Source organism: Colletes latitarsis, chromosome 2, assembly GCF_051014445.1.
Source record: "Colletes latitarsis isolate SP2378_abdomen chromosome 2, iyColLati1, whole genome shotgun sequence".
In the NCBI taxonomy this organism is placed as follows: Eukaryota; Metazoa; Arthropoda; class Insecta; order Hymenoptera; family Colletidae; genus Colletes; species Colletes latitarsis.
Genome location: NC_135135.1, coordinates 7,047,725 through 7,061,359, shown reverse-complemented (window position 1 = coordinate 7,061,359; position 13,635 = coordinate 7,047,725). Strand labels below are relative to the sequence as shown.

At 35.0% G+C, this 13,635-nt stretch overlaps 1 protein-coding gene and 1 non-coding gene across 4 annotated transcripts in view; both read left to right on the top strand.

The window, feature by feature from the left end:
- Positions 1-11,744: 11,744 nt before the first annotated feature.
- The window catches only part of LOC143351795 (NAD kinase), a 29,736-nt gene continuing 27,845 nt past the window's right edge, over positions 11,745-13,635 (top strand). For 2 of the 3 annotated variants that reach the window (XM_076783733.1, XM_076783730.1), the window contains exon 1: positions 11,749-12,009. In XM_076783733.1, coding sequence (XP_076639848.1) covers positions 11,903-12,009 — 107 coding nt within the window. In that variant the 5' untranslated portion in view covers positions 11,749-11,902. Of the gene's footprint in view, positions 12,010-13,635 lie in introns of all 3 variants that reach the window. The other variant, XM_076783731.1, reaches the window with a different exon arrangement.
- Trnag-ucc (transfer RNA glycine (anticodon UCC)) lies at positions 12,836-12,907 on the top strand. The gene has a single exon. It is a non-coding gene; the product is annotated as a tRNA-Gly (tRNA).

Below are 13,635 nucleotides of genomic sequence, written 5' to 3'. Positions count from 1 at the left end.
AAACGTAAATATAAAATATTTATTCATACGGTTGGTAGATACTGGGCTTAATTAGGGCACATTAGTCACCCCACAGCCACGTGATAAAATTCTGACGCATTTTGCACCTATTCAGAGACACATTTCCGCTTCGACTTTCGAAAGACTTACGCAAATATTAATTAGAAAAAATAGCATTCCCATTCAATTTCATATTGATGATTTACGATTTTGATGTTACGGTTTGCATACCTATATTTATTCTTATTAATAGTGTCCACAGAAAGTAGGAATAGTATTATGAATGTTTCCATTGTAATACTATAATTAAACAATTGACGAAACTTACGCCTAGCCTAAATGCAAGGACGTTAAAAGACACCTTCTGATCAAAATAGATATGCATAAAATCGCGGTAGGAATAATGTTAATATTGATGTTTACAACAGTATACATATACAGCTACAAAGTCTTCATACAAATGTTTTCGTTGTAATACTAATAATTAAACTATTGAAGGAACTTACGCCTAGCCTAAATATGTAAAAAATAAAATTAACATCATTTTGTCAGAACAGAATCTGACCATGAACCTGGTCCATCAGAAATGTTCCCAATTTAGCCTTGCTACATTTAAGGCTAATCCTGAGTAAGAGTTTAGGGCTCTGAAGATGACAAAGTAATATTGAAACTGGGTAACGAGCCAGACAAGTCACGAGTAACGAGGATTAACGCGTTCAGCATGAATGACAGAAGTATCACAAACGGTCGGTCGAGACTGGTATTTACAATAATTTACGTTACCCGCGTCGTATTGCCAGCAACACTCGCCGCGTATGCATATAGGCCACGTAAGGCACACCTGCACCTAGAATGCAATTTGTTTCCTTGATATGGTGGTCGTGTCCGCTTTGTTGGTCACAATCGCGCAACCACGATACTCGGTATCAAATCTTTTTCGATGGAGGGTTTGTACAACTGGTGCCAAAATGGACGAGAATGACGAAAATGAAAGAAGTGATCGTTCTTTAGTATCTTGGAACGATCACAGCATCGAAAAGGTTTTACTATTTTGACAGCGAAATCGAAAGAAAAACGCTACTGATCTTAACCATCCCCTCCGCCATTCATCATTTACTGGATTTGGCCCTTGCAGACTATTTTCTGTTTCACAATTTGAAATCTCACTCGAAAGGGTGCTATTTTGATTTTAGAAAAATAATCTACAACAATGTAGCACTTAATAATACTCTGAAAATTGATTTTTCCAAAGAAATTCGGAAGCTGTACGGCCATGTTACTCATCGCGTAGATTCAGAAACAGAGTACAGTAATGATTCTTAAAAGGAACATCGCTCCTGGGTTGACATGTTCATCTTTGATGCAGCGAAGTGGTAATCGACAACCAAAGAAAAAAGCAAGTGAAAGTAAATGAGAAAAAAAACGCATCTTTTATATAAATCGTCGCCAACACCCCAACTTGTATCGTTTTTAAATGTTGTCTTTCACGTTTCGTTGGATCCAAAGGGGGATACCCTCCAGTCGGATTGGATAGATAGAGTAGACGAAATTTCTATAAGAACATTATGATTTTCTACAAAATATTCTTTTATTTTATAAATATCTGGTACTGGTATGAGGAAATCTTTCGCCAACCACCGCATCATTACTGGGATATAATAAATGTAAACAAACTCGCGTGTTCAACACTTTGTAAACAGAAATAATAATAGAGACAATGACGAAATTTGTATAAGAATAGCAAGTATTCCTCAGTTTTACTTCATCACACATGGAAGTAACCACGATCTTATCTTATTAAAAGTAAGTATTGATACTGAAATACAATATTCATATGAGAACATTAAATAATTTTATGGTATATCAAAGTGCCACTAGGAAAAGTTTTGTCTTCGCAGGAGAAAGCAAAAATAGATGCATATCACGATGCACGCTTCTCTATTCGAGAAACTGCAAAAAAAAATCAACAGATATGTACATAATTACTTAAAATTAGATATCAAATGTGGCAAAAACCATTGTAGTGGAGGCAATAGAAAATTAACCAGGCGTGACCATTTTCGAATTTTTAAAAAAATAATAAATAATAACACAACTGATACACGACGTGTACAGCAAATATTGTATAATGATACACGGTTAAAATGGACCAAAATGGTAACTAAGCCACCGCTTACTCAAGAGCACAAAGCTACAAGATTAGAATTTGTAAAAAAGAACATATGACCTGGGACGAAGAATGGAAGAATGTAATATTTTCGGACGAAAAAAAGTTTAATCTTGACTGCCCGGACGGATACAAATGTTATTGACACGACTTAACACTTTAATGGCCGCATGTATCACGCGAATACCGTTATCCGTCACCACTGATATTGTAGACCAAAGTGAGATACACGAAGATGCTAGGAATATTATTATAAGGAATTATAAATGTAACCTCAACAAACATAATAAGTTGAATGTATGATGAAATGGTAACTGATACAGTAGATCACGCATACGTGACAACGGCAGTCAAAGTGTTAAGAAAAAATAAAATTGTAGGCAGCATTTATTTACAATTCGAAAACGCCAATTTGTAAAATTTCGACAAGAATGAACGCAGAAACGTACACTGACCTTGTGGATGATATTTTAATTTTATTTATTGAAGAGCATCATGAAGATAATGTTATCTTTCAACAAGACAACGCTGTGGTACACAGCGCGAAGAAGACTCGAGAGTGGTTTGGCCAAAAAGATTTGCCACTTATGAAGTGGCCCTCTCGTTTGCGGAACCTAAATCCAATGGAGAACTTGTGGGAAATTTTATCACGTGCAGTATATAAAAATGAAAAGCAATACATTAACATTAAAGAGTTAGAGAGCGCAATAAGATACGAATCGAATAAAATTCAAAAACAACATTACAGGAACTAATTAATAGTATGAAAAACAGAATATTTGATATAATTAAGAACAAGGGCGACAGTACCAGTTACTAATTTTTCAATTTAAATCTCTGAAACAAATTTAAAAGACTGTTCTTATACAAATTTCGCCATATTTCCGTGTGTTAAATTGTAATATCTTGTTTGCGATAAAAATAAACTATTTTCTCCAGATCTATATATTACTTTTCCAGCTTCTATTACACCTTAATTATTCCCTAGCATTCTTTTCGTTATATCATCAAAATTATTTAAATTCTTATTCAAAATCATAGTGTTCTTATAAAAAGGGTCTGACGAGATGTGCATATAAAAAGTACCCCCAAACGGATTGGTTTGATTTTTGGCTAGATATTACTTCTAGATACGTATATAACTTTCCTTAATTTTTAACCCGAAATATGCATTAATTTCTAAGTTATTTTATAAAATATTTTTTAATTGAAAAACTACCTGTCCAAAAATTCTGAAAAAAATACATGTTGTACAAACATCTATCGTCTATCTAAAAAAAAATTATTTTCCTTATTTTTTGTCCACTGTATGCTCAACTTACGAATCACGTCTGAGGTTCATTTTAGGAATCGTTACTGTACGTCGAAGGCAAAAAGCGTAACTCGTTTGAATCGTATCGGTTGGTTGGAAAAATTGAATTTTGGCCAGGTTTTGAAACACTTTGCGCCGCGGGGTCATCGACCGTTTACCGGGTTTCGTGCTAGTGCGAATAACTTTTTTCCAACGAGGCGGCGTCGAATCGTAGTTCTTTTTCGACGCGCGTTCTATCGACGGTGTCTCGTGGAAAAAGAGCCGACGTAAACTAATGTTGGCCGTCCATTATGTGCCAGGCTTCGTGTGTCCTGCGCACGGTTTCACGTTGGGTGCATAAGAAACGCGGGTAATCGAGTGACTGGCCTTGATAGTTGCTGGTACCGGCTACGCTGAACGATTCGACGCGAAAACAGGTACACGTACATACGTGTACGCTGGGTGTGCACATTGCGCTTGCGATCCCTCGATCTATCGATTGATAGCTTTTGCTTGGCTTTTAAAGTGCAGTGTACTGAGACTCCTACCGCGACGCTATTTACTTACAATTTATCTGATTGCGGCCAGGGGAGCTAGTACCTTGAAAACAGTCGTTTCTCGATCGAGAGTGTGAGATTTCTGCGACAGAACGAAGTCACGGCAAGGGAACACTTTCGAAAGTTGCCTCGCTGAAAAATAGGAGACCCCGTAATAGAGTCTTTCGGCTGAAAGTAAAACGTCTCCAGTTTTCATCGAGTACCATTAATAACCGCCGATGGGAACGAGTTTCTTTAACCGGTGGTCGCAGTATCGACGATGGCATGTTTCGCGTCAGTAAATCAGCCACTGGTGAATTCAACGGATAATCGTAATACCATTTGCAATCATTAGCATTACGCGGTGGAGTTAAGCGGCCGTTAACTTTCTAAGCTCGAGTGGAAATGGAAATTAAAAGTTCTTTCGATTGCTCGTTATCAAGTCGCCAGAAAAGCGTACGATGCGTTCGAGTATATCGATCAGGGTGCATACGTGCGACGTATCGACAATCCGATGCACTCGGAGTTGGATATGTATAAATATAACGGTTTCGTTGCGCTACGGTTGCCCCATCTATCGTTCATGGTACGTTTAAGCTGAAACGTAAGGTGCCCTGCACCACAGACGAGATATAGAGTAGACGATATATCATGGACTTGCATTACACCGAGCATGTCAAATGCGTCCTAAGTACGGTCATAGTCGTTTAAGTCCTTCTGGAAGAAAGTCACCAGTTCTTCCACGCTTACCAAACTGGTGACTTTCTCTTAAAAGAACAAGAATCACTAGTGGAAATACTCGTTATTACGCGTTTGATGCGTTCGATGTAAACTTACTCACAGATAAGTTGTAGAACAGAGTTAGGCAAAATATAACTTGATTGAAGTAATGATTCTTAAAACGAACCCCAGGTGTGATTCGTAAGTTGAACATTTCTATTCCTCCCAACTGGGGAGATCCTTCATAAAGCTAGTTAAGCGTGAGAGACGATATTTAAAAAACGGTACAGACAATGCTTTTTATCTCATTTGCTCTCACTCGATGTCTTTTTCTTTGGTTGTCAAATTTCACCTCCGCTGTACGAAAAATGAACATGGTAATTCCGGAGCGATGTTCATTTTAAGGGAGTATTGCTGTCTAAGCTGTCATTTCTTTGGCCTTTCTTTGTGATTTTTTTTTTAACGACAGGTAGGTTGTTTTGTACTGACATTTTGCAGAAATATTTATTCGTCTTATAGGTATGTGCAGTATTTTTTCTATGAAAAAATATTAAAAATTGTGAGAGTTATAGCTCCTTGTTTAAAAAAAACACATTTAAACTGGCTTATATGATATTTCAAGATCTAGCAGACCGATTTACTTCAAATTTGGAGAGAATATTCAGCAAACACGCCTTTATCACTGGAACTAGAGATTTAAAAAAATATTGAGTTTTACTATTTTTTTTAATACGCTAAAGACAAGAGAACGATTAAAAAATAGAAATTCGAAACTTGAAGTGTCGCCATTTCTTTATTTATCAGAATTTTGACTTCTCCCTAATTTCTGCTGTAACTACAACCTTCCCTATGAAGATACTTTAGCCACCTCTGTTTCTGATTAGCGGCTCGGCTGGAATCCTGGAAGCCCATTGGAGCACCTTTTCCAAAAGAGCCATTAAATAAGAAGTTATAATTCCCACGATTTTTAATATTTTTCCATGAAAAAAATATTGTACATGCTTATAAGATGAATAAATACATCTACAAAGTCTCAGTACAAAACAGCCTATCTATCATTAGAAAAAAAATCACAAAAAGGGCCGTAAAATTGACAGTCTAGGCAGCAATACCTCCTTAAGAATTATTACTGTACATTTACCATCATACGATTACACGTGATCATACGGTAATTACTAAGATTACGGTAATTATAATTGTAAATGTTTAAAACATATAAAATTTTTAATTATCGCGTATTACATTTTTCCCAACTGTGGTGCAGGACAAATCGGATATTCGATAGAGTTTTCTGTACCAAAACTTTCTTTTTGTGGCAAGGGTGTCTTTAGAGTCACTTTCGTGTCACATCCTACGTTATCGATGCAGAAGAGAATCATAGCACTCCTAAAGTTGAGAATGCAAACTAAATATGACGTGGAGCTAGTGTCACAGACGAGGTGTATGAGTAGACATTACACCACAAACTAGCTATACGAGTAGACCTTATACCCTATGGACTTTCGTGGCCCAATCTGACTGCCATATCGACCTGAAAATTCAGAGCTGATTTTAGCGTCCTCTTCTCATGGATGGCGGTCAGTTAAGAAACTATTCACTGAATTAGTATTTACGGGCACACAGCTGTAGTGTGTGCGTAAATACATGTGAGTTGACTATGGAACGGATTAAAAAACGCAATTTTCAAACGACCATAACTCCTGCAATAATGAATGTATTTCATTCAACTTTATTTCTGAAGTACAGCTCATGGATACCTACAAACAAGCATTAGACAACATTTCCGTACAGCGTCATACAAATTTATTAAAAATCAAAAACGAATTTTTAAGAAAAATCGACAGGGGGTAGGTGTCTAAATTCGGCGAAATTGAAAAGTTTCAAATCACTCTGAAAAAATTGTTTTCGGTTGCAGGGGTCAATTGCAAGCATTTTTTGTCAACAGACATACCCCCGAAATCATACTCAGTTTCGAAAAAAAAATTCCTTACCGAAAATATAATTTCAGGCCAGAAATGTCTGCCCGAATTTTCATGCGAATCTTTAAAACGTCATAACTTCTGAACGGATTGGACGATTCTAATTTTCAAAAATGCAAACGACGCGTATTTAGACGAAGAATATGTAGAAATTGCAAAAATATTCGAAAAGTTGTTCCTTGACCCTGTAAACTGAGAAGAACCCAATAAAAATGGTCCAATTTTCAAACAGCCATAACTCCTACAATTGTGAATATATTTCAATGAAACTTTTTTCTGAAGTAGAGCTCATGGGTACCTACAAAAAAGTATTAGATAACTTTTCTGTAGGGCGTCAAACAAAATTACTAAAAATGAAAAAGGCATTTTTAAGAAAAATCGACAGGGGGTAGGTGCCTAAATTTTTCGATGAAAAAAAAATTTTTAATTAATTCTGAAAAAATTATTTTCGGTTGCGGGGGTCAATTACAATCGTTTTTGGTGAACAGACATACCCCCGAAATCCTACGCAATTTCCAGAAAAAAATTCTTTCCCGAAAAAATAATGTGTGGCCAGGAATATGTCTGTAATTTCATTTCCTGTCTCACTTCCTCTTGTTTTCATTTCTGTAACCTGTTGATAATATTGTGTAAGGTCTACTTATATATCTCATCTGTGGTATAGGATAGATAACGCATTTTATGGAAGTTAATGCACAGACAAAATATACAAGTACGTAATGATTTGAACAAAATTTAACATGTTGAAGGGAATAGTACCTTGTATGAATTTCTTTGCTTGCTATTCGAATGGAATATAACGAAATTAAAGAAGAATACAAAAATAAATTTTAAAATCGGTACATGTCCTGCATGTTGGGGCCCGTTTAAAGCTTCCCCTGAGATCTAATTTTGGTTGCTTCCAAGTTATTAAATTCTCCTAATATTTAGTCTTAATTCCAAACACTAGAAGAGCTAAATTGGAATTCCAGTGTTTTGATCGATAACGTTGGAAGTGATACGGAAATGGTAAGAGGGCTCGCGAGTCCTTATTCCGTGTAACAGAAAAAAGCATTGCGTGCAACGTCTAATCTATGCCTCGTCTGTGATAAGATGCATAGTCTATTCTATATCTCGTCTGTATCGATACACAATCACACACATTATATCACTAATAAAAGTGGCCTAAGTCATGCATTTCCCGCTTCGAATTATTTAAACTTTTGCGTCTGACCATATTCAAACATATTTGTCTAATAACTAATGTGGAATTTATCTAATAATTTGCACAATTGTGTGTGTTTTGAACAGTTAAATAACTCATACCACTTTTAAAATTAATAGTATATCCTAATTGATAACTTACAATTACAAAAAATAATGAATTCCATTAAGAAAACAACTTAAACAAAGATTTGTTTATTTTCAGAACTGCATTATTCACTTTATGAATACAATTTTATAATTTCTATTTATTTTCTACTTCAAGTACAAAATTTGTTGTATTACACATTTGATTATATGAATAGTTTTAAAATATTCGTAACGAATTAGTCTTATATAAAACACTAAATCTATTAAATTTTTATACGTTTCCTGTGACAGTTGTTTTTAAGTAGTAAATAACGAAGACAACTGTATATTATAAAATAATTTTGATCTCCATTTTCTTGGTGAAACGTCTAAGGCACGAAATTCCTTTCCGAGATCCATTGAAGTTTTATTAAACATTTTATATGAATTTTTTTATAAATTATATCCACCTTATCTTCAACACAACAAAGTATGAAAATGCAGCAGATAATAATGCAAATGGCAATTTTATTTTATTACTTGTTTTACGGCAACTTAGCAAAAATTCTTCTATAATAATTAAATATTGTTGATATGACATAATTCTAAATAAAAATTTTTAATTTTCTGGTTTCGTGGCCTCGCGCTGTGAATTGCCACAAGCCGAATGCACCGATTCACTTCGATATCTGTTCACCTTTTGAATAATATCGAATTAATCATTCAAACTTGACAGTTGTTGACATTGACTGTTTTTCCAACGTCGAGTTATATCATTTCTATTGAACTTAAACCCAATGATTAATTGATTCATTACGGCAATATCGTTATCACATATAAATTGCTTTGCTCCGCAGAAAGTGAACTTTGGATGATTTTGCACTTAAAGTATTTAATCCTCACATAAATCGTTGGTTGCACAAGACAATAATACATTTTGTAAGAAATTCACATAAACATATTGATCTATTGTCCTCCGTAACCGATCCATTTGGTGAAAGAAAACCTTCCAAGAAGCAAGCGCATATGTTGATAACTTCACAAAGTAAAACGTGGTCGAAAGATAAGTACAGTAAAAATAGCAAATGACCTTAAAAATTATCTTAACATTATTTCCATCGAACGTGTCTTTCGACACCGTCTAAAATTGTAGTTAATCTACGCGGTAGTGGCGTTGTCCTGAAACAATATATTCTTTCCGGTTTTTTTTAAAAAAGTTTATATTCCAACAATGAAAAGAAATATAAACTGTCATAGAGTTAGGGTCACCCAAAATTTTCAAGTTTATAATGCTTTTAATTTAATTACAAGGCGTGAGTGAATGTTAATAAAATGTTTATTAAATACACAAAATACATACTAATAACGTGTATTTTCTCCGTTTACTTCGATTAATGCTTGTATTCTTTCTGGAATTTTATGTATACATCGTTTGATCATGTTTTTTTACATTTTTGCTATTTTGCAAAATATCTACAATCTTTTCTTTCAAATCGACTACTGTTTTAAGTAAATTCCAAACATTTTCTATTAGATTCATATCAGGTGAATTGACTTATCTTGTATTATACGTATATTTAAATCTGTGAGGTCCTAAAGACGAATAATATGAAAGAAATGTCTATTACCGTAGATTGAGGGAGCTCAAAAAAGTAATCTACTTTTATAATTTTAAACTACGATAAAATTTTGAAAACTACGACTGGACGGTAATTAATATTCAGATAAAAGTTGTTCAGAATCGCATCTTGAATAACATACTTAAAAATCATTGGAATTGGTCCACGCATTCTTGAGATTTTTAAAATTTTGTTAAGAAATATCAAAATCCCATTATTTTTTCAAGCCAGACCTAACCCAGACCTAAATGCAACATTTTGTGAAAACGACAGGCAAAAGTTGTTATCCAGAAACTGTAAGGAGCGAAATAAAACCATTTATAGAATAAATCATCAACTACGATTGGAATTTGCGAAAGAATATATTAATAAAGATTTTGAATTTTGGAAGAAAGTTGTATTTACAAAGCAAGTGTAATATTTTCGGATCTGATAGTAGAGGAAAAGTTTGGAGAAAAAGAAATACGAAGATGGATATTAAAAATTTAATTCGAACTATTAAGCATGGTGGAGGGCACGTAATGTTTGGGGTGTAATTGGAGCATCCGGAACAGGAAATTTAGTATTTACTAAAAGCCTAAAATTTGTTTATATATTCTGATATAATTTGCCAACCTCAATTGAATGTTTAGGCATAAAAAATGAATGGATCTTCCAATAGAATAGCGATCCGAGGCATACGGTGCTGATTGTTAAACATCGGTTATTGTACAATGTACCGCGACAATTGTTTACACTACCCCAATCGCCAGATTTTAGCTCCATCAAGCACATTTGGGCAGATTTAAGTAGCAGAATCAAAAAATATCATATTACAGATGAAAAATCTTTAAAAATTCATTAACAAAAAGCTTGGAACGAAATTACTCCAGATATTACAAGAACATTAATTTTGTCGATGCCCAAATGATTACAGGCCATTACTGATGAAAAAGGAGAGCCTAGAAGATATTAATATAATATTAAATTTAATATTGTTTAGTTTACGTAAACATTATAAATGTTTGAACACTTTTGTGTTTCAATGTGTTTTTCTGTTCATAAATTTAATAAATAATTTTATTTCTTTAAGACTTGTCTAAATTTAATTAACACACAATTTTATGAAAAATAAAATGTAGCTCAAGGTACTATATTTGTTACAATAATTAAAATTTATGGGGTGTATGAAGACTTTTGTCACTGACTGTACATGTTTTAAGAATGTTTTGAAAGTAGATAGGTCGACTTTCGCTTTCTGAAAATTTATGGTAGGGTCGATGACTGAATGGGAGATCCTTAACGAAAACTATGCACCCTCGCGTATATCCCAATGTCTGGTGACTCGAAGTCCCATAGCTATCGAGTGCTTTGGCATCGATTGTTTAGACTAGTATGGCTAGACATGTTTACAACGAAGCAGTTCGACGTTGTATTGGCGATAGAACAGAAATATTGTCCCCAAGACCTGGAGTGGGCAAAGCAGAGATGCTTCCACGAGGACTGCAAGAAACAGCACTAACTCCAAAACCGTTAAGTAAGGGGCATCTTCCAAAGAGCAAGATTTCTTGCATTTTATGTTGTCCGAAAACAAAACATCGTTTGACCTGGTGGCCATGTACCTTATAAAATCTCTATGTTTACTTTCAATGCAACTTTATCGTGAATTTTTTGTGTTTCGTAAGAAGTGTGCAGGAAGAATTATGGGCAAGAACAAGATTCATTTTCGTCCTGTCGTGTTACACGAATTTCGTAAAGGTTCTAGTGAATTTGAAACTACAAAAAACATTGGTAGTGCATATGCAGAATATTATGAAGAAATTATTGCTTGGGCCACGAAGAGAATTCAGAGCAACAATCTACGGTAAATGACAATGTTATCCATTCATGGCTCGTACATGTTACGTTTTTTGATACTGAATAAAAAAACATTGATTCTAAACACTAAAGGTCATTCAAAAATGGAATACTCGGGTCCAATAATATCTAAAAAGAGCAGACCACCAGGACCCCGACCAATGATAATAGAATCGCTCTATTCGCATAGCCGGTATTTACACGACAATATTATTCGCGGCGAGCGAGGAGAGAAGGAAAAAGAGGGAAAGGGTAAGAGAGTCTCATTAGAGGAGCACGAATCTGTAGGCGCAACAAGGTGAGGTTAAGTCGACTGGTGTTTCAGTACGCGACGAGACATCTCTCGGTGCGGTTCTCGTAACTACTTTCCGAACAGTTCAGCTGCGAATCGTTGCATTTCATTCAATTTCAATCCGCACAAGTGTAGAGCACGTTCCTCGTGTGAAGGAAAACAACTAAGGGAAGAGGTATCGGTGTCTACGATGAACGAAAGTGATATAGAATTGGCCAAGGCAATGATGGACTTGGAAATGAACCACCACAAAAAAACAGCCATCTCGAGAATGCAGGATAAACAGCAGACTTTCAGGTAATGCAAAGTTCAATAGTTTTTGTAAAGCGACCTTTGACGCTATCAGTAACGCGTCAACAAAGTTGAAATGAGCAATGCGGTATCGTTTCACGAAAGGCAACCAATGCGGGCCATCGATTACCATGCGTGTTTCTACCGATCGTCACCGGGGACCGTGGTGAACGATCGTCGAATCGATCGTTTGTTTCGTGAGATTTTAGATGCCTCGTACCCGGGGTTTGAAACTGTTCAGAAAATAACTGTTCCAAAGTGTTATAGATATATCGTTTCTAAATTAAAACAGTTATAAAACTCGAAAAAATGTTATAATTATTGCGATATTATATAGGTTCTGTGTGCATTATTATATCGATTTCATTATGGATTCTTAATTCTTATTGAATTCGTGAGAATGTTAATATGCACATATAAAACGTTTTATTAACTGGTTACGAGATCCATTTTGAATTTCAACGACCATGCGCGTCACTTCAACTTTGTACACCTGCGTCTGCAACATATATATATGCATCGGCGTTATCGCATTTTACGGCTACTATGTGGACAAATAATAGAAACAATTTTCTGAAAATAAAATTGGCACCAACGCAGCTTTTATTCGCCCCGGCAATGTATCGTACGCGCCGATAAGTCTGCGTTAAAAATAAACGAGCATTCATTGATCGAGACTGGTCGTGGCGTTCACAGGTGGTCGTACGCTCATGAATATCAACAAAATTTCCTAGACGTAAGTCCGCGTAAAAGTCAAGGACAAACTCACGATGCATTGCAATATCGATTACTATACATTAGTCAATATTTGTTTGACGACGTAATATCAAGTGCGATGGTGGTGTAATGGTCAGCATAGTTGCCTTCCAAGCAGTTGATCCGGGTTCGATTCCCGGCCATCGCACATCTCTTTTTTTCTATTTTTTTTCTCCAATTAACTTGCAAATATATACGATATTATATAAATGTTAATATTCTCATATAAGGAAAATTTCTTTTTTGCATTTATAGCTGATTAAACTAATGGTTAGATGATCTAAAGCAGCGTTTCTCAACCTGTTAATCTAACCTAACCCAGACCACGTTAAGTTAAAGTAAAAGACTGAGTAATTGGAGACTTTGTTAGAAATCAATATTCGTCGAACCCGTTCTTAATAGAAATATACTCAATGTTATCTTTCACATGTAGAGATTACTTTTAAATGTACACAATTCTCTTTATTTTAATTATGCCTTGAAAGTTCGTGACAATAAAAAATTATTTTAACGAGGTCTGTGATACGCAAAAGGTTAAGAACCGCTGATCTAATGTGCATATGGATAACCTCGAAAATTAGGACTCGCGAGCTAAATGTAGCTTGTCTGCTTAGATATTTTTATACATGCAATTGTTACAATTTTATTATCTACTTTGTGTTACGAATTGGGTCTCTTATCTAATTTCGACATTCTCTTAATAGTTTTTATGGCTGATTGCCTAGAGCAAGTTGCTCGTGCCTGATCAAAAATAATAACTTTCATCAAATGATTAGGGAGAAACAGCAAGCACCAACGGGTGGTTTTCAATCTTGTTGTGTTCATTTTAATGTACCATTCTTAAACGTATGGTTAGATCGAATCCCTTCGCTGAAA